Below are 22699 nucleotides of genomic sequence, written 5' to 3' on the forward strand. Positions count from 1 at the left end.
CGTAGTAACACAGTTATGTAACCATTCACACTACAAAGAACGTTCAAATTCATTCTCTAAAGCAAGAATATAACTTGGGTGATAGCTGTCCCCCACGCGACTGAATATGTTATGAAAAAGTAAGCGAGTACTGCAGGGATTTAAAGGAATTCATTTATAGCACATAGTCTGAACCGATGTTATCACCTAATCCGTATTCGTTACCTTAATCTGAACCGATGTTATCACCTAATCCGTGTTCGTTACCTTAATCTGCACAGCCACTCAAATATTTCGAATAACGAAAATCATTATATCACCTAGTCTATCACAGGAATTGAAGAAGCCACAGCTAACACCTAATCCACGTTCTTCACTTATTCTACATGTCCATCCAAATCTTACGTTTCTATTACCTAATCCACCACGAATATCTGAAGTCTATGATAAGCCAATTGTTGTTCTTCACCTAAATCCATCGATATTTGTTAACAGACGTTTGAAGAAGTGATCAAGTTCGACGGGTGACCCATTCACAGGTGTTGTGCACGGTTTGAAGAAAGTTATTTTCACAGATGTGTATAGGATTCACCATTCATGCTGTCCACGTGTTGCTGTTTCATAAGTCACTGCACTTTCACTGAGAGGACATCATTAGCAGGGTCATTCACTAAGACGGAGGAAAGTCGGTTTCAATGCCAAGGCCTCGACCCACAATGCATTGTGCCGGCTAGAAAGTACCGCAGCGCTTTCTACTGGCCATCCAGCGAAGTAGAGCAGAAACCTTTAATTGAATTTTCGGCACTGGTCCTTATGACCAGTTCCTATGCAATTATTTTCGGCAAACTGAATAAAGTGTGGGATTTCGAGAATTGTTCAAATTTAGTGGCATTGCTTGACAACTATGCCGCAAAGAATTCTTCATTTCCACGAAGTTTGTGGGCTGGTCAACATTGTGAAATTCATTTCAGCGATGGACCAAAGACTTTCCATATCCATTTCAACAAAAAATTGTACAGTTCGCATCCTAGCAAACGTACAGTTGCACGCATGTGATTCCTGCAATTTACAAGAAACTAGACTTAAAATTAATTCAATTAAGAAAAATATTTGCCTAAGATACTCGGAAATTCAGAAAAACAAAAACAAAATCAGTTAATAAAATAGTATGAAGAGTACAACATTGGCCAATTTTGTCTCATAGTTTATCTAAGAAGTGGAATACTATTACAAAGCTATAAATTAAACATTCACCAATTGTTGACATTGCCCAGCACATTTATAAGATTTAAAGAAAGTGATAAAGGCACCAAAAAAAGCCATTTTTAATGTGAACATTATAAAGTAAAGTACTAGGCTTAGAAAATTAATACAAAACTTTAAATGTTTACGGGTGAAGGAAAGGGAACAAACAAACATCATCTGGACAGAAAATATATAAAGAAAATACAAAGTGGCAGTATGAACTATTGGAAAGCCAGAAAGGAAGTGGATGAGAAGAAACTAAAATAAATACAGTCGGTTGTTTCCCGTGAACCCTAGATGGCCTGAAACGAGGAGAAGAAGATGATAAAGTAAAATTTTATAAACAGCATGAATAAAACAACATATTAACCTTACCAGTTCATTTATCCTGGCAATCGCAAGTCCGTATGATGCGATGCGAAATGTTGATTTTATTGTAGAAAATATTTTCCTTTTCCATAGTTCTTACTGGATGTCAGAATATTGAGAATTCTCAGTTACAGTTCTAAACGACGTGCCAAAACTTGATTTATCTAACCTGAAATACAATGAAGCAAACGTACATTTCATTTGTATCGTAGCTAACAGTGTGCACTTGTGTACTTTTCAATTTTATACTTCAAAACGTGGTGTACCGAGGCAACCAGCACAAGCGGAATTCGAAATCATGCCCAAGAGCGGCCCCTTACCTAAGCCAATGGACCGAGAGTTTTGCTGGAATTTCATTAAACCTGTAATGTTGAGCGAAATGAGAAAATTACGGAAAAACCCTCATTTCCCGAACTTACCCGCCAGAATTGTTACTCTATCCTAGTCAAGTGGGATTAAAATACAAGCTCGAAATGATAAGTCCGCTCTTTAAAACTGATTGGGAAGTATGGAAGGAGAAAAGTGAATATTTAGAACTTGGAGAAAAGCAAGCTGCAAAGAATAACGTTAGGCCTACGGTTTATAAAGGAAAATAGCAATACTGTAGGCCTATTACGTAACATTTATGGCACAATAAAAACCACTCTAAAAGAGAAAGTTCGAAAAGGTACTAAGATTAAATTGTATAAGATCATATTACTACGAGTTTTTCCGTATCGCTATGAGACGTGGAGAGATTATCTCGTAATTCAGACAACCGAAATGATGTTCCTAAGAAGAGTAGCTAGGTGCACACGTTTGGACCATAAAAATAACATTAGAGAAATACTAATTATTTTTTAATCTAAAAAAAGTATTAAATATAGTGAAAGAGTGATGGAGCGGAGAAAAATTCTCTCCGGCGCCAGGATTTGAACCCGGGTTTTCAGCTCTACGTGCTGATGCTTTATCCACTAAGCCACGCCGGATACAATCCCGACGCCGTTTAGAATCGTCTCAGATTAAGCTCCATCTCTGGGGTTCCCTCTGGTGGCCGCCCTCTGCACTACGTCATAGATGTCTATAAACGCAGGACCGAAGTCCATACATGTGTTGAGGTGCACTCAGATGAGTGACTGATTGGCCGGGATCCGACGGTATGGGCGCCGTCTTAAATCACAAAGTGATTTATTACGCATATCATATATATTGATGTACCGAAGTACATATGATATTTCCATGCAGATATTCTGCGTCATCACATGATGAAAGAGTGATGGAGCGGAGAAAAATTCTCTCCGGCGCCAGGATTTGAACCCGGGTTTTCAGCTCTACGTGCTGATGCTTCAAATCCTGGCGCCGGAGAGAATTTTTCTCCGCTCCATCACTCTTTCATCATGTGATGACGCAGAATATCTGCATGGAAATATCATATGTACTTCGGTACATCAATATATATATTAAATATAGACTTATCTGAAATAACATTCAGAACTACGACTCGAAAATAACAGCTAGGCAAACAGACCTTAAACTACAAGTCCAGAGGACATAGCTCCTTGGGTACATCCAAGAAATAATGGGCAGATCGGAACAACGGACATTCGTAACCCAAACCTCTTCTTTTTCTATATGATGATGTTGATGATGATGATGATGATGATGATGATGATATGTGTCCTGTAGTCTCTCTTCTTTCTGGAAATTTGTTTGAAACTTTTGAAAGATCGATTCGTGGCACACAAATATAAATTCTGACAGACCACAATCTGTAGAACACATTGTAAATGTAGCAATGATTTTTACAAGAAGTCCAGGGAATTCATAAAAATTCCCAATAGGAAATGTGCAGTGAGAATCGCTTCATAAATCTGAATTATCCTATCTTCACCACATATAAACCTGCTGAGTCCTTGCTTTGGGTCATGTAAATGAAATATTTTTTCGTTTTCATCTTTCTTATATTGAATAATTTTATTGAAATGATTAAATACTGTACTCTGAATGCTTCATAGGGCCTGAAAGATAGGTCGTTAAAGATTTAATAGTCGCATACCAATACCCATTGTTACTCCAACTAATATCAATGGCAGAGTTAGTGACTGGCCCCACGGAATTCATACGGTTTCTGCAGTAAAAACTAGATAAATGATGTATTTTTGTAATCGTTAAGGCTTAAGGATCTTTCATATAAATTTTATTACATTTATTTTCATATTACAAAACAATTTTTCAACACATACAAAATAAATAAGTCTTCTAAGAAATATACAATTTTACTTACACATTCATGTAATATGGTAATGCATAGTTATGTACAAAGCATAAATAATCATGTAAGCAAAACAATGAATCAAATTTTCCCTCTGGACGTGAACGCCTTCGTACTGGCTGAACTTTTAAAACAATAAGTATTTACATGCAGTAGATAACCAGAAACCTGTTACATTCTCACATGCTGTTACAGCTCTAAATATTATATTAATAAAAATAGTAAATATTTATGAAAATAATAAAAATGGCGTAATTCTTCAAAGGGATAAAATAGAAGTTACCTTCTTCTTCGAGTCGCTCTTTTCTTTTATTACATCTTCCTCTGTAGGCTGCTGTATAACAGCTTCATTTTCACTACTAGAACTATCGAGTAAACTGTTTCTGAAACTCCATTTCAATATCTACGTCCGCCAAATACTTCCTCTTAGACATATTTAAAGAGAAAGAAAGAAATACAACCTTCTAACTGCAATTATTGTTACTGAGTCTGATATTACGATAAATATGAAAATAAGAAATCCAACAAAAATTAATTTTACTCAACATTAACTGCTACCGAAACTTGATTTCTTTGTTACAACGTGTATAATATAACAATAATAAAAGTCATAAAAGCATAAAACAAATTTCCCTGTAATAAAGAGATATTATTAAAACTATCCTTTGGGGTCAGTAACTGACCCCCCCCTTCCCATTGTATGCTACTGTTAAGAACAGAATAGCTGTCACGTTTTAATTTATATCATATTTTACTTAAGCAAACCGTATTTTTTGTGAATAAATGGCGTATTTATTTTTAAACGAACTTTAGATTTGTGTTTAACAAAGTTCAGCGATTTCAGAAGTGAATAAACATTTACAGGATGTGAAGTATTGAGGAGAAAAAGCGTCATGTGGTGGAACCTGTATCTTTTCTTTAAATGCTTTGTTCTATGCCGATCACCAAATAATTATAGCTAATTCATGGGACAACCTTGAAAGAGGAGTACATATTTTAAACACAATTTTAACATATTTTGGAATGAAGATATCGTGTAATAATAAAGTCCATTTTTAGATCAACAACTTGTACAAAGTAAAATAATGACTGAAGATAAATAAATGAACACATTGAGCTATCTGGTGTGTAACTTATCATATAAAGACCTGAAAGATTGCCAGTAAATATTACAACATTTCCCAAAATCATATGCTTATTAAATAATATTTTGAAGTCCAGATAAGTAAAACGAACAATCAAATTTAGAGCCAACTAGTCCACCGCTGTGGAGTAACGGTCAGCACGTCTGACTATGAAACGAGTGGGCCCGGATTCAAGTTCAAATCCTGGTTGGGACAAATTACCTGATTGGGGTTTTTTCCGGGGTTTTCCTTCAACTAATTGAAGCAAAATTATTGGGTAATTTTTGGCATTGGATCTCGGACTCATTTCGCCATCATTAATTCACATATCATTATCATCATCATTATCATCATCATCATCATCATCATCCATACCACAGCTCGGGTTAAGTTCACGGTGCTGCGTGCCGTACTTGTACAAGAGCGCGGCCGTTCGGCTATCCAAGCTCGGGCTGCAGTGTAAGCCTTCGGGTCCCTCCTTTGTACAAGAGAGAGAGAGAGAGAGAGAGAGAGAGAGAGAGAGAAAAAAGAGCCTACTACACAATGACAGTTTCAAACTTAATATTTGTAAATGAAATTTGGACCATTCGAAAACAGAATAGGAACAAATTAATTACATCTGAAATGAAATTTCTCAGAAAAGCAAAATATAATACAGGAATTAAAATTTACACCAATTTTTAAAAGATAATTGAAAAGTACAAAACAAATTGCATGAAATTTCTCAGAAAAGCAAAACATAATATAGGAATTAGAATTTGCACCTCATTTAAAAAAAATAATTGAAAAGTACAAAACAAATTGCATACATAATTTTTCATGTCAGAAGCTAGATATCCAGCATAGTTCTCCAATGTCAACCCAGAGGAAAAAGAAGACTTGGCAGATCCTTGAAAGAACTAACAGACAAAATCCACTTAGAGACCGAAACAGATCGTGATAGAATATAATAGTGATGATGATGATGTTTATTACTTCTTTTCAAGTAATTACTGACGCATACAGTGTTTTATCATTTATAATCGGTTTCCTGCTGATCTCGAACTCAACATTTGCGCTTGTGAAACACTTCGCAGGTACCTACACGTTGATCCATATGTTTAACCCCGCCTGCAGATTTGTTCTCTTTGTTTACTGGCCGCGAGGAGCTGTAATATTGTATTCCGGAGGCTAATTTTTTTACTACCAGCACGTAATATGATATAACCTCTGCAGTCATGTCACGCTATTATGCCATCCTTGTGGCACGGACTGGTATGTGCACTCCCATAGTTATGAGTAAGACAGAGTCGTGAATTTGATTCCAGCAGGTGAACTGAGGCGAGATGATGTGAAATCTGTAGAAACTGTAAAAGATTGTAATAAATCGTGTCTTGCAGTGCTTAAATAATTACAGTGATTACAAGGCATATTATATATATTCGGTTGTTTCTTTCTTCATCGTAGCTTCTTCTTCTTTTTATGGATAAACTAATAGCAATTTGTTTATTGATTTTGCTTCAGGAATTCCATAAGGCATTGTTTTTTACTGGGTTATTTAACGACGCTTTATCAACTACAAAGTAATTTAGCGTCGATGGGATTGGTGATAACGAGATATTTGGCGAGATGAGGCCGAGAATTTGCTATAGATTTCCTGACATTTGCCTTACGGTTTGGGAAAACCTCGGAAAACCCCAACCAGGTGATCAGTCTAAGCGGGATTCGAACCCGCGTCCGAGCACAACTCCGGATCGGCAGACAAGCGCCTTAGCCGACTGAGTTACGCCTGTGGCTCCACAAGGTCGTGTTCTTGGACCATTCGTCAGGGGAAGAACTATGGGGGCTGAGAAGCTTCCCTCCCTCGCTTGCGCTGCACTTCTACAAGTAGCAAGCGAGCTCACTTACCCTCACCATAAGGTTATTACTATATGCTACAGCACACGCAAGCATTTGGTTTAACGAGATAACGAATGAACTATAGTATGTTAATTTATCGTTAATATTTTCATTATTAAGTAAGTGTTATGACCATTTTGAACTAAGATGTATTTAAGGTGTTTATAAATGAGGAGTAAAGAGATAGGTTTGGAAGTAAATCTCGAAAAGAGAAAGTATATGATTATGTCTCGTGACGAGAATATTGTACGAAATGGAAATATAAAAATTGGAAATTTATCTTTTGAAGAGGTGGAGAAGTTCAAATATCTGGGAGCAACAGTAACAAATATAAATGATACTCAGGAGGAAATTAAACACAGAATAAATATGGGAAATGCCTGTTATTATTCGGCTGAGGAACTTTTATCATCCAGTCTGCTGTCGAAAAATCTGAAAGTTAGAATTTATAAAACAGTTATATTACCGGTTGTTCTGTATGGTTGTGAAACTTGGACTCTCTCTTTGAGAGAGGAACAGAGATTAAGGGTGTTTGAGAATAAGGTTCTTAGGAAAATATTTGGGGCTAAGAGGTATGAAGTTACAGGAGAATGGAGAAAGTTACACAACACAAAACTGCATGCATTGTATTCTTCACCTGACATAATTAGGAACATTAAATCCAGACGTTTGAGATGGGCAGGGCACGTAGCACATATGGGCAAATCCAGAAATGCATATAGAGTGTTAGTTGGGAAGCCGGAGGGAAAAAGACCTTTAGGGAGGCCGAGACGTAGATGGGAAGATAATATTAAAATGGATTTGAGGGAGGTGGGATATGATGATAGAGAATGGATTAATCTTGCTCAGGATAGGGACCAATGGCGGGCTTATGTGAGGGCGGCAATGAACCTCCGGGTTCCTTAAAAGCCACTAAGTAAGTATAAATGAGGAGTTGAATGGAATATGGGCATAACTAAAAAAATCCAAGTATTGAGATACTAACATTTGAAATATTTTAGTAGATACATAAAATTGGTGTTTTTACTTGCAGTATACATGAGTAATTCAAGTTATTGTTTAATATGTCAGATATATAAAAACGTTTTCACTAGTGTAAATATATTTAAATTAAGGGAGATACTGTTATTACAAAACATTAATTTAAGTGCCCTTTTTCCATTGAATAGGATTTTTTGGTGTAAGAAGAGCAAAATTTACACATTACTGTCATTCTCTATTGAAGTATTAACTGAAAGAAAGGCAGCTTTTACATAAGGAATATGATGAATATAATATATTGATAAATATATTTTTCAAAATAATATAATACAAACAAGTGAAAGCACTGTTTCCAAATAATAGTGAAGTTTACACTTCAAATGAAAAATAATAGTTCAAAATAAATGAGAAAGAAACACAAGAAATGAATCAATATTATGCAATACCATATATTGAAAAAACCTGATTTGCTTCATGAGACTTGGCAAATACTTAATCAAAGTAAGACTTCTGTTCCTTGGTCATGAAAGTGTAGGGAGTCCTAACATCTTTCTCCTTCCCAGGCTTCACAGCGTTTAGTGTGACACCAGAGATATCTACATCTATTGCGTGCTGTGATCTTTTACCAAACGCAAATGGACGGTAAGGACCCGTGAAACTCACAGAGGCGGACACGGTGCCTGTTGAAGAATCCTGTTGAGGTATCGAAACGAAAGTTCTCAGGATGACCAATTGCAAAATGGCGAATTCATAAATCCATTGAACGGAAAAGGGGCAAAACATGAGTTACGTTCCTATTCGATTCAACTCCTCAAATATAATGCATTAAAATAAGAACTATTAAAATAACATATAATAATATTTAACTTTAGTTGTATTTGTACAGGGTGATCCAGGAAAAGCCTGTAAAAATTAAACATGAAATAGGGGATGCTCCATAGAACATTTTGAGATAGGAAACTTAGATCTACGAAGTTTCGTTCTTTGTACTCTGTTCTTATTGTCTTAATTCTTTTTCCTTCTGTTGTATTAAATAACTAAAATTCTCATACCAATTTCCTAATTGTTTCATTTCTTACATGTTCCTATAATGTTATTCCATGATAACCATTTCTATAGTGTTTATTCTCTGTTTTATTTGTGCAGAAGTTTATATTGTATTTATGTTACTCGTATATTTATATAGGCCTGTCCTTATTTTTGGTTTCTTTTCTAACAACTTTATTCCGAATTAACAGATTATTACGTCTTGTTGTTTTCCTAAGGCTTTTCTTTTCTTAATTTCTGAGTCGTTGGTACCATATCTATTGAATGTAACTCCAAGATGTAGGTCTACCTTTAACTAAAGTTAGATCCTTGTTACATTCCCTAGAGCAGTGTATCCACTTTTTGCTGAATTAACGCTTGATTCCATTTTTATATTCCTCGTCCAGTTTTCTGAGTGTATAATTTATACCTTCATCTTCTGCCATTGTAACCTGAACATCAGTATAATAAAATATAAATAACTTATCATATCCGGTGTGATGTCCCATATTACAAAATTTACGTCTCCAAACCTTCTATGTTGTTGTTGTTTATTTTTTATTTTAGTTGGTTATTTAACGACGCTGTATCAACTACTAGGTTATTGAGCGTCGATGAGATTGGTGATAGCGAGATGATATTTGGCGAGATGAGGCCGAGGATTCGCCATAGATTACCTTGCATTCACATTACGGTTGGGGAAAACCTCGGAAAAAAACCAGCCAGGTAATCAGCCCAAGCGGAGATCGAACCCGCGCCCGAACGCAACTTCAAACCGGCAGGCAAGCGCCTTAACCGACTGAGCCACGTCGGCGGGTTTGTTGATGTTAACCTATAAAAGTGAAAGACAAAAGTACAATAACTATGTTTCCAATTCGACTGTCTGTGAGCAAAGTAATTTCATTTGTGAATGTGTTTGGGTTCATGTTCCAAGAAAGAAACATCTCAACTCAAATTTTCCGGGAGGTTGAAAAAAAGAATATGACTGTAATCTGCATGGTTTTTTCTATTTTAGTTGATTAAGCCGGCTTTCCCTTTTTCAGAAATCTTCGAAAATTTTCTTAGCAGGAGAATGTACCCTGGACTGAGATAACTGACCAATTGGCTTACAGCTTATACTGGGTGTTCATTTCATAGTGTGTCATGACGTCACTGTTGTGAGTCAGCGATTTGAAGCGAGTTTCAGCTTTTATGTCAGAGAAGTTGCCTATTAATCAAGGCGTTCAATCTGAACTTGAGAACGTGTACGATATAACTTGAACGTCGTAGCAACAGATGGCGGCCTGTACGGTCTGTGTGCTACCATAACCTCTTTCGAACTGTGTTTTGCGCGGGCAAGTCGTACCCAGGGTATTTGTTATCATCGGTTGCGTACGGCAACATTTCACAACACAAATCAAATGCTCCGTGTCCAAGTTGACCGTCGAAGTTAATGTCAACAAATACTGTACGTAAGTAATTGTCTTAACCCTCTCCCCATATCCCGACAATAAGAAAAAAAACTCACCTCAGTACGTGTTTCCAAACAGTTCACATTCCTGCCACTACCGGCGTTACGTATCGGTAAGTACTCATCTGAATGAACGCCGTACTTGCCAGGCAACTTCTCTGGCACATAGGTAATACGCCTCTGCGGAAGTGTAGGAAGATTGAATTCTCTAGGCTCATCGACTAGCCACATGACGACATACAGCGAGCCATGACACACTTTGAACTGAACACGCAGTATGGCATTCACCACGACGAATTAAACTGCGTGCTCTCCCACCAACAGCATTTGCATCACAGCTTCTCCATCTCTTTTAGATCTATACATAATATTTAACATTTTAACATAGTTAATATCAAACTGTACAAATTTAATTTTAATGATACGATCTAATGAGAATACTTAGCCTTTAATTGTATAAGGTTAATATCATGCTGTGCCTTCTCCTTGTCTTATATACATACGAGAATCTAGCATCAGTGTTCAGCTTTACCATGTACAGTTTACCTCAAGAGGCACGAAATTTATATAAATGTAAATGCCAGTACGTGCATTACTTATTACGTTATTAATTGCTAGATCAACTTATCACCTAATTTTAAAAATTGTTTGCATCTCATGCACCTCAAGATGACTTTTTAAAGTCGAAAATATTAGTGACTTCGTATTAAATATTGTGATGTAACAGATTATCTGACCTCACAAATTGAAAAGTGTATTTGACTGAAAATTTATTATATATAATTATTAATAATATTCAATAGTTACCAAAATATCTTACACTAGGCCTCCAGATCGCTCGTGCACTTGTTTGCAGGATGCGAATTAAGGTTTCTGATGAGGTGGGATAGAATCCTAGATAGAGAATACTATACATAAAATTATTATTATCCTCATTCGATACGGCTCAATGCTTGTCTTGCATCTTGATTATAATAATAGGCCTAATTATATTCATGAGTAGGCTTAAGATAAGATGTGTAATTCCTAAGTTATTGATCGTTGTCAGCTTGCCGGTGATGATAATACATCAATATTATTTTCTTTGTTTACTTTATACCATACTTTATAAAATATACTTGTATTAAAACAATAAGTGGGTATAGAAGTTATCCCCGGCAGGGATGTTAATATGAATTTATGAGAAGGGGATAACTTTCCAATAGGGGGGAAGTCCCACCCATCTCCCCCCGTTAATTCGCACCCTGCTTGTTTGTCATCTCCGGTAAACATTTCTGTTTTCTGTCTGCAACACACATTGCACTCATGTAAAAGAAGTTGCCTATAGAGTAGGCTGTCGACTATGACTTGCTTCACGTTGAGTCACTCTGCCAGATTTCTCCAGTGCCGCTCATGTTTAAACAAGTAATTCTCACATTAGTTTTCACCGTCAGAACTAGCTGTGCAGAACTCTCGAACTTTTGCAACGTGGTCGAATTGAGAACTTTTCAGAAAGCATATGGTCTGCACGGAATAGGATAGAGACATCTTGCAGTGTCCACAGTTTTGCAACATCAACATCTTTATGATTGATTGGTTGGATGGTTTCTAATATTGAGTCGCGTCTAGCAATGAAGCCAATAGCGATCATCTAGCTTTTCAGTATTTGCATATGATGTTTTCTTCTTCTGTGAGGACTCTATTGGATACGAGATATTGATCATTCACAGTAGCTTATTCATGGCATGACAGGCAGTTTGGAGACTTTTTAATGCCGTATTTTCAGATAAGTTGCATCTTAAATAATGAATATATATTTAATTTTGGATATCTTCAGTCTATAAACTTACCTTTACTTCAGTTAATTGACTTAAAAGCCATTATATAATGATCAATCAGTGACTAACGTTTTCGACCACTCAGTGGTCATCATTATGTCTACATGAATAGCATAATTATATTCATTCATTCATTCATTCATTCATAGTTTTCTGTCTAAGGACCGGTCTTTCACTGCAAACCCATCATTATTCAATCTTTCCTATTTCCTGCTTTCCTTTTAGTCTCCGCATGCGATCCATATATCTTAATGTCATCTCTCATATATTCTTCTTCTGTGTGTGTATGTGTAGTGTATGAAATGAGTGATGATGATGATGATGATGATGATGATGATGATGATGATGATGATGATGATGATGATGATGAGAAAGTGAGAAGGGGCAACGCCTCCTTTACCCACCACAAATTCCATCACGACCAAGCTGGGATCGAACACGGTCCGCCTGGATGTAAGACGAGTGTACTAGCGCTGAGACACGACCGTTGTTACTCGTGATACTAAAGATAATAATGATGGCCAGCTTGAGAAATGCGGGAAGTAATGGATTGTGTTTACTTGTCCAATTTTAAGTACAGTACAAGGTCAGTATACTGCTTGAAACTTTCCTATTTTTAATTTTATGTATAAACTCTATGTACAGACCCAGAAACCTACTGCGCATTCCCAATATATTGAACTTGAACTTGGAAAATTCAGGTGGCCCAAGTTTTGTTTTTTGGTCTGCACAAACGTTATATAGGATGAAAAAAGAAACATTTTCAATATGCTTCCAGAAACTATGTTTTTGATTTATAAAATGTGTCCCAAGGAATCTTTCTCATTGACACTATGTATTTTTTTTTTCATTTTTGGATTTTTCGGGTTTCAAAACATACTAAATAAAAACACATTTTTATATTAATAAAACATATTGATGGCTGAGATAATGAATAATATTCACCATTGAAATTATAAACGCGTTTTTGTTATTTCCGGCGTGACTCCTCTCTGCTTACGTTTTAGGAAGTGAAGGCTCTATAAAGTCTAGGTAGGTAATAGTATCGTTCGCCATTTTTGTTCTTTCGTTGCCGAGCTACCAGACGAGGAATCTATTTGGCGCACTATGAACGTTATCATGTCGTAGCTCCTATGATAATAAATCAAACGCACTGTAATTGAGCAAATAATTAAGCGACAAGTAACGCCCTCGTGTGATTTCTGCGAACGCCAACGAAAGAACTAAAATGGCGGGCAGGTATACTAAGTACTTTAGAGCCTTAGGAAGTGCATAACGTCATCAGCAGCTAAAGACAAGACGCACATGTTTAAATGTATTTTACCTGCAACGTTATTGGCTGCCGGAAATAAGAGCGACGGGACTATAACTGCAATATTAGTAAAAGGCATAGAATTTAAAGAACGAAAGTCTATTCGAAACAAATTTACAATGTTTTTATTGTGCCCGTGTTGATATCAGTTCACACAAGATGATCAAAATGGCACCCATTCTTTATCAAAAAATGCATAAGCCTGTCTTAGAAATTTTTAATGGTTTCAGCAACTCTGTTCGGTTAATCTGCTATATCTGGTCCGTAATTCTTCGTTTCAACTTTTCCAGATCTTTTGCTAAGTCGTGGTACATCCGTTGCTGCAAATAGTCCCACAAGAAAAAATCTAGTGCGTCGAGATCATAAGTCTTGGGAACTGGACAGTAACCCTTGTATCTAATTTTTTTTTGTTTTGATTAGCAGCTATTTGTGATTATTTAATTTCTAGCCTCCTTGTTTCCCACAGCATTAAACTAATATACAGAAGTATTCCTCTTTATTATATGCACGTACATTATGCTCATAAATTTGAGGCAGTTTTTACAAAATAGTAGTTCATAAATGGTAAAAAACAAATACGATTTTGTACGTTTTGACACCTGAAAAATCGAAAAATTTAAAAGTAATTAATTTGTTCTATCTGAAAAAACTCCCTGATACACTCTATAAATGGAAAACGTTTCTTTAATACGTGCTCAGAATTTCCCTATAACTTTTGTATGTATATGGAGTTTCTTCATACAGTTAAAAATAGGAAAACTAAAAGCAGTGTTTCATGCATTATACTATCTTGTACAGTATATCATCGACTTACAAACGAAACACATTAAGTCGAAAATATTACCTCTGAGAAAAAGGCATTTTGGAAACTCTTGACAAAACTGAATCCTCAACATATTATGTTTGGTAAGTTGTTTTTTATGTGTATTTAATGTTCCAATTCTAAGTTCATACACAATCATTATATACGCTTTTTCTAAGAAGCATGATTTTTTACTTAATGTGTTTTGCTTGTAAACCGACGATATGCTGATTCGGAAATGAAATCTTTGTGTATTTCTTTATATTTATTATACATAACTTATTTATTCATTCAGCAACAGCGGAATACATAAAACTTTTGGCATCAGGAGATGTATAATCTCTTAAGTTATTTGTAATCAAATACAAAAGATACTAAAGACATGAACATACATTGTAATTCATGTAGTACTGACTGACGCATATTTTGAGTTTCGGACTCTATAAATGAAATGGGTGAAATGAGAACTGAAAGTTTGTTAGATAAATATTTCGTTCTGTTACATCAATATTGTCGAGTTTTAGATCGTAAAAGAGTAACGAACAGAGAATGTTCTCATATATTCTTGTCAAATGCAGATAATATAATGTTAAATAACTGCCAACGTTTTGTTTCCGTGTGGCTATTAATGCCATATTTGTAATAAGATCGTGACAGAGCCATGCCTCCTGTTATGTAATGACGTGATATGTGCACTTACCTTACTGGTGTGTTCTTACAGGCACTTACATAAACAGTGTTTATTGTAGCAACATTCTCCCCTCAAGTACATTTACAAATTATCATTCGGTACTATAAACGACACAAGAGTGAGCTGTACAAATAAATCTTGTTATGGGAAATTGTACCTTAAGCAGCTATCTAATATCCTACATTTAAAAGGTACATCTCTGTTGCTTCTGTACACTTTCTCATAACAAGAACAACATCGACGGTAAATGGCATGCATATTGTTAGTCAAAATGAACTTTGGTATATTTCCGAGACATGCATATAGATGTCTCTAAAATTCGATGTGGTCTCTCAGCTATTCACGAGTTATTCTGTATATATTTAATAAATATACACAATGGAAATATGCGATTCAGTTCAATAAATAAAATGGTTTTTGTATAGAGTTCGTGTTCTCACAGATTGCTAACTCATGACATCTCTGTTCGATCTGACCGGGAAGAAGGCTTCTATAGGCAGAATAGGGTCCTCGGTTGCCATGGTGATTCTGAGATTCGAACGCTTGCTAGGTGGAGACGCTGTCTTGAAGTACCCGCCGGAGTTGGCCGATGATGTAAGGTCCGCAACGATTTGAGAAGGGTCAATAATGTCCTGAACAGGCGTGGGAGGCTCTGTGACAGGTGGGGCCACTTCCGCTTTCTGTGGGTCTGTGTCCGCTTCCTGTGTGTCTGTGTTTTCAGCGCTGGTGGTGGTCGTGGTGTCAGACTTCTCCGACATGACAGGCACCACTTCGTTCTGTGTAGACTTCAGAGTGTCCTCGCTGGAGACCTGGACCGTCGCCTCCGTCACCGCCATGCTGTCCGTTACTATGACCTGCGGCTCGCTGGCGCTCACTGCTGAGTCCTCAGCAGGCGATGGTGGTGGCTGCTCCGTGGTGCTGGTGCGGGTTGTGCTGGTTCCGTAGCGGGTGCGAAGAGGATACGGCTTGCGGGTCACGGAGAACACAGGCTTGGGTCTTACCACTGTGCGGAGGGTGGTAGACGACGGACTAGCTTCTGAGTCAGCTGTCTCAGTGCTTGCGCGGTACTTGCTATAGTACTTCCCAGCGCCCGGGCGGTAGCGACTGGTCAAAGGCTTGAACGAGTTGATGCGTTCAGTCGTGGTGCTGGGTTCAGTCGTGATGGGTAGCTCGGTTGTGGTGGTAGTCGTGGTGGTACTAGTCGTACCCCTCTGCCGCTGGCTGCTAAAGCGCTGAGAGTCGCGCTGTCTTGATCTGCTTCTGTCCCCGTTCTCCTCCTGTCTCGATCTGATTCTGTCTCCACTTTCCTCCTGTCTCGATCTGATTCTGTCCCCAGTCTCCTCCTGTCTCGATCTGATTCTGTCTCCACTTTCCTCCTGTCTCGACCTGATTCTATCCCCACTCTCCTCTTGTTTGCTGCTGTTGTAGTGTGATGTGCCCCTAGTACGAGTTCGTCCTCTACTACTGTCACTCTCTACCAGCTTCGTTTTTTGGACGTCTTGAGTCTGCTCTGTGCTAGACTTGCTGCCCGATAGGGACGATAAACGGTTCAACCGCTCCCGGTAGTCTTTGACGCTGAATCGAGGCCGCGTCGAGTTGGTTCCGTACCTCAACCTCGGTCGCAGTTTCACACTTCCTTCAGTCGAGGTAGTCGGCGGCGGCGTAGTTGTCGTGGTAGTTGTGGTAGTCGTGGTTGTGGAACTGGTGGTCGTCGAACTACTTGAAGCGAAGGCTGTCTTGGTAGACATGAAATCATCGTCCGTGACCTCATTGAACGTGTGTGACTCCTCGTAAACATTGGACGTACTCTGAGTCTCTGGGTCGTAAACGTAGTCATCGCTGCCCCATGTGTTGTCATACGACTGATAGTACGGCGATTCAGTGGACGGTTTCTCAGTGGTCTGTGGACGAGGTTGTGCTGGCAGACGGTTACGGGTTCTTTCCTTCACTCTTCCTCTCTCATTTGGAACGCGCTTTCTGGAGTGGAATGTTGGTGAGTCTATTGGGATTGGGGTAGGCGGAGCGACTTCGGGCTCGGTTGGGGTGTAAGGTACGGGCGGGGTGGTTAGTTCTTGGTCTGTGGAGCTTAATTCAACAGTCGGTCTGCGTCTTCTCTGCTGCTGCTTCCTCTGGAAGTCAGATTGTTCCTCTTCGGACGGCCTGTTTCGGTGGTAGTTTGGAGGTCGACGGGTTTGAGTTTGGGACTGCCTGTATCGCGAACTCGTTCCCTCGCCAGTCGGCTGCCGGTTGTAAGAAGGGCGGCGGCCCCGTGTACTGCTATTCTGCTCCTCGGGCTGCGGTGTAGGACGCCTGCTCACGGGTCGCCGGGGCTGGTATAACTGCTCTTCTGACTCCGGCTGTTGCTTCTCTTCCTCCTCGAATATAGGAGGCGATGTCACGAAACGCGTTTTCTGTGCCTGGTGCGTGTGGACCTCGTTGTGTTCCTCCGGAAAGATGTATAGATCCTTGACAGGCTCGCTCTCCTCCTCAGTGACTGGCGTGGGCAATAGAGGCTTGCGCACGCGCACTTCATTTAAGTGTGGGGGTGGCACGGTAGTGAACTCCGTGAACGTCGGCTTCCTAACAAATGCTTGGTTGGTTGGAGTTTGCGTTGGCAGGAAAGGATTCTCCTCCTCTGCGACGAACTGCGGACGCCGTTTTTTATTAGCTTCCTTGACGTAAGTGGTAGGTGTTTCTTCCTGGAAATAAGGTCGCGTAAAACGGAATTTGTCGACTGGTCGTAGAGATGGCTTTGAGAAAAACTGCTGTTCCGCCCCCACTTGGTATTCCTCTTCCGGTCGTTTCTCTGGCTTGGGTGGCCATGTAGTAACGAATACTTGGTCCTCGAAGGATGTTAACGGTGTGGACCCTGGAAGGATGAAGGAATGCGTCTCGTGGCTCACTACTGAAGGTCTCTTCCCATCGGACAGGTGGGTCCCTGTCGAGAAAGAACCCGGTGCACTTTCCTTGGTGTTATATGGCTTGCTGAATTGCTGCTTACGGCTGTCGAACTGCAGCCTGGTGTCCTTAGTGTCGTACAGAGGCGTCCGTAGTGACACGTCATGCACTTGTCCGGGTTGCGAGAATGAGGTAGAACCGGTCACACGGATGCCCACGGACTGCGGAAAGAATTTGATGTCTCCTTCTCCGAATTTAGTGGTCGTATGTGACAAGGAACCTCCGAAAGGAGAAGAGACTTCGCCTTTGTAAAAGGGCTGGTAGTGCTCGGCGCCCCCTAACGTCGAGTACGAGGATGTCTCAGCAGGAAATTCCCCGATCTGTTGAGAGGGGAAGAACTGTTTACTCTTGGTTGATTCGGGTGACTTGGGGGGCGCCAGCAGGCTCTCGGCGTGTGGCAAATAGTACACTGGGCGCGAATCCTCTTTGGGGCGCTCGTAGCGGAAGTGCTGCTTGCTCTCGGCGGCCGTCGCCTGCACTGGGGGCGGCACAAGGTGCTCCGCCACGCTCTTCTTCTTGTCGCGCGTCTTCACGGTGGCGTGACCGAAAACGCTGAAGGAGCCCAGGATGCTGGGTGGCGCTGCAGCGTACGTTTCCACCTTGTTGGAGGCGCTGGCGCTCTGCAGGCGTTTGTTGCGCTCGGCCGTCTGCATGTGCGCCTGCAGTTTGCTCAACACGGGATGCGCAGGCGCCGGCACCGGCACTGCGCGACTGCTAGGCGGGATCGTCGTCTTCTCTGACGAGGGAAGCAGCGGTCTCCAGCCATTCGAGTTTACAGCTAGAGGGGGCTGCAATCGAAAGTGAGATAGTGTTACAGCATGCAGTATTGAGACACAATCAGTATAAATAGGATCGAGTAAATTTAAGTTTCAGTCTCCATCTACCATTGGGAGACACAACTAGTGCATTCTGAAAGAATCCACGTTTTCTCTCGTTATACGATCTTAAATGTTATCAGTAAAGGTCAGCGCTTGGTCACTGATTTGAAGCGAGTTTCAGCTTTTATGTCAGAGAAGTTGCCTATATTCAAGGCGTTCAATCTGAATTTGAGAACGTATACGGTATAACTTGAACGTCGTAGCAACAGATGGCGGTCTGTACGGTCTGTGTGCTACCATAACCTCTTTCAAACTGTGTTTTGCGCGGGCAGGTCGTACGCAGGGTATTTGTTATAATCGGTTGTGTACGGCAACATTCCACAATACAAATCAAATGCTCCGTGTCCATGTTGACCGTCGAAGTTAATGTCAATGAATACGTAAGTAAGATTCTTGACTCTCTCCTCATATCCCGACAGTAAGAAAAAAGTTACCTCAGTAGACTACGTGTTTCTAAACAGTTCACATTCCTGCCACTACTAGCGTTACCGTACGTATCGGTACGTACTCTTCAGAATGAACGCCGTACTTGCTAGGCAACTTCTCTGTCACGTAGGTAATTCGCCTTTGCGGAAGTGTAGGAAGATTGAATTCTCTAGGCTCATCGGCTAGCCACGTGACGGCATACAGCGAGCCATGACACACTTTGAACTGAACACCCAGTATAGTCGGCGCAGAAGATAATAGAAAAAGATAACCGAGGGTAACATTGTTAGGTGTTGATTATTAGTCTGATTGAAACTGTTCTTTGCCGACCTGTATAGAAATTGAAACATTTCATAAACACACAACCCACACCACCTCACCTGACTCTATTACAAATTGGTCAAGATTTGCATGTTTTAAAATGTAGGCCTACTTATTCATTGTAGGCCTGATGGGTATAAAGAAGGCTGCTGAATATCAGTCGTAGAATTTGTTTTTCATGTTTGAACAAAGTTTATAATAATAATAATAATAATAATAATAATAATAATAATAATAATAATAATAATAATAATAATAATAATAATATAATAATAATAATGTTAAGCCCGTAAGGTCTTCTCTTCCATGCAAACCATCAGAAAGTGCACATACATATGAATATAGTTGCAAGTTACAAAGATTACAGAAAATTGAGCTCGAAAAAAATTACGTGTGTACATGAGTTATGAATTAAACAGTAAAATACCATGAATTATGAGTTAAACTCTGCAACACAAACTGTGTAGCAAATTTAATCCAATAATTAATAAAGAGTGTTAATGTATTTAAAATAATGCTAGATAAAAGGAAGAAATTACAATGAGAATAATTGTGAACATTTAGCATTATGTATCAGAATGAATATCCAAAAAACTAAATTATCGTAGTCGACGAAATTACCGTGTAGGTTATAATTTTTTAAATTACAATTTGGATCTATAATTTCTTATATATGTCCATTTCTTTTTAAAAATTCTAAACAATCATGTATGTTTTTCTTATAATATAAACAGTCATCATTTCGTACAACAGTGTTTTTCAGATAATAATAATAATAATAATAATAATAATAATAATAATAATAATAATAATAATTTGCTAGAACAAAGATGAATACACTGCGTAATTTTTTTTCGTGAGGTGATTGTACAAGTTTATACATGCCCAGTATCAGTAGTTGGGTTTTTGTCCCTTCATTCGTTGCACAAAACAATGGACAACATAGGTATGTGTTCACTTAACTTTTAGTTAAATGTGAAGAAACACTGGACTCTAGTTATCAGCCAGAACACAGACCTCCTGGTATTTTGTAGAGCTCAGTTTCTCCTACACACTAGTATTATGAAAATACAAATAGACGATTGAGACTATCGCCTTTCGATTGGCTTGGCTTTTCGAGGACGGGATCCTGGTACTTAGGGTTGTTTTATTCGTTGTGCGCAGTATATATAGTCCGGATCAGCTTATTTAATATCTTAAGGGTGAAACCTAACCATTCTTCCCCCATTACTGCATAGGCTAATGGATTATGGTGATTTTCTCGTTTGAAGCTTGAATTTTCTTTTGCCAACTTCGTTTCGAATTTCGATACTGAGAAATACTATAACTGGTAGTGATTTTCCAACTGTTATAATGACAACGGGAACAGCTGTTGTCGGCAATGCAAATTTTGAAAATTCAAATTGTTCTAGATTTCTGAGCCGATTACTGGAAGCTAGTGAAATTCGAACATACTAATAATTAATTAATATCAGTATTATATTAATACATAATAGTTATTTTATGTGTTGCGTTGCGCTGTGGTTACAATTCAAGATTATAGTCAGATAAGTGTAAATAAATATGACATATGGTGTGATACATGCACTTGGGTGATCGATAGAAAATGCGCACGGAGACAGCAATTATAATTAAAATAAGCAAACATTATTAGGAGTAAGTAAGTATTCTTAAGCATACATTTCAAAGTGACATTTGGTTTTCGGAGTTTGTACTAATCATTTAACGTGATCAAACAAAATACATTTTTAGATTAGATCTCGTGAAACATAAACTGCTTAGTCAAGGCAATGCATTTCATGTTGTCAGACAAAATACATTTTAATATTACATATATTAATCTACTAATTTCCAACATAATGTGTGAGAGGTCCAGGAGAGAAAAATATAGGCCTACTGTTTGACAAATTATTGAACCATTTAGAAAACACCTTCCAACATAAAGATTAAATGTAGTAAATAAATAAGGAAGATATCGTTATTGTTAATAATATATTATTATTATTATTATTATTATTATTATTATTATTATTATTATTATTATTATTGTACATGGCATTGTGATTTTATCCTTTTTTGGTGATATCTGATATTAGTTGGCAACACTGAAGAGACGGCCAAATTAGCCTTTTAGGAACTACTCTTACGTGTTCCTCACTATATACCTGTCGAATTTGACAGCCTGAGTGGCATTTGTGAATCTTATGTTCACAGATGGTCCACCGTTCTTCAGCTCTGACAGGGCTAGGTCCCATATATATGCTTATTAAAAATATAACCCTTAAATTTACACGCACAACTTTTTCTGGTGCGAGAATATGTCAACCTCATCATTTTAAATACTACAGTAACTGTTCGTGGATATTAATTTTAGTTTATCCTTGTGTTGTCTGGCTATATTTTCATTTTATTGATTGACTCTGGAAAAAATGTTGAACTGACACTGACTTACTGTGGAACTTGCCCTGAATGGAAACACAAAGAATTGATTGAGCTGTACGTACCGGTGTGATGTCCTCGTCAGGTACTTTCGGGAGGTCGCAGCGTCCCAGTCCGAATAGCAGCACGCAGCCTGTACACAACATAAAAGTCTATTGAAGCAAGGACTGCTTTATAATTACTCATTTTTCCTTAAAACTATTTATAAATTTTAACAAGACAGTTGAAAGAAAATATGTTTAAAGTTTGTGCGAAATCAAAAACCGTGGCGACACACTACCTAGAAACTATAGTCTTGGATACCAATGCTGAATATCTACTTTAAGCCAAAGAGAATTAAAGTGGATATTATACAATGAATAAAACAGTGGTCGGGTACATTATCTACATTTCTGTCTTTATTCCTCTGTTATTATAGGCGTTTGCACTTGCAGCAGTTTCCTCTTGTAATAATTTTCTTCGATTCCCACGAGTGAATAATGGTCCCCTGTACTAGTCACCAAGTCCGTTAGGCAGACTATACTCTATCCAGTGAAATAATAAAGTGATATAGCCTGTAGAACACCAATAGATCTTTTCACATGACAATAAACAAAACTCGCTGCGAATTCAGAGAGATCTCAAGAGCACCTGCTTTTGCTTACATTACTTTATTCTTATGTTCAACAGACTTAAGTGATAGATGATAAGATTACCATTTCATATATGTATTTACACAGTAGAAAATGTTGCGGCCAATTTTGAAAAATTCA

General features: G+C 38.4%; 1 protein-coding gene across 1 annotated transcript in view; it reads right to left on the bottom strand.

Moving 5' to 3' along the window:
• Nucleotides 1-13530: 13530 nt before the first annotated feature.
• The window catches only part of LOC138699778 (uncharacterized), a 64730-nt gene continuing 55561 nt past the window's right edge, over nt 13531-22699 (bottom strand). Inside the window, exons 3-4 of the mRNA XM_069825906.1 lie at nt 22013-22080; nt 13531-18671 (exon numbers count right to left, since the gene is read on the bottom strand). Coding sequence (XP_069682007.1) covers nt 15372-18671; nt 22013-22080 — 3368 coding nt within the window. The 3' untranslated portion in view covers nt 13531-15371. The remainder of the gene's footprint in view (nt 18672-22012; nt 22081-22699) is intronic.

This window comes from Periplaneta americana, chromosome 5 (assembly GCF_040183065.1).
Source record: "Periplaneta americana isolate PAMFEO1 chromosome 5, P.americana_PAMFEO1_priV1, whole genome shotgun sequence".
NCBI lineage: Eukaryota > Metazoa > Arthropoda > Insecta > Blattodea > Blattidae > Periplaneta > Periplaneta americana.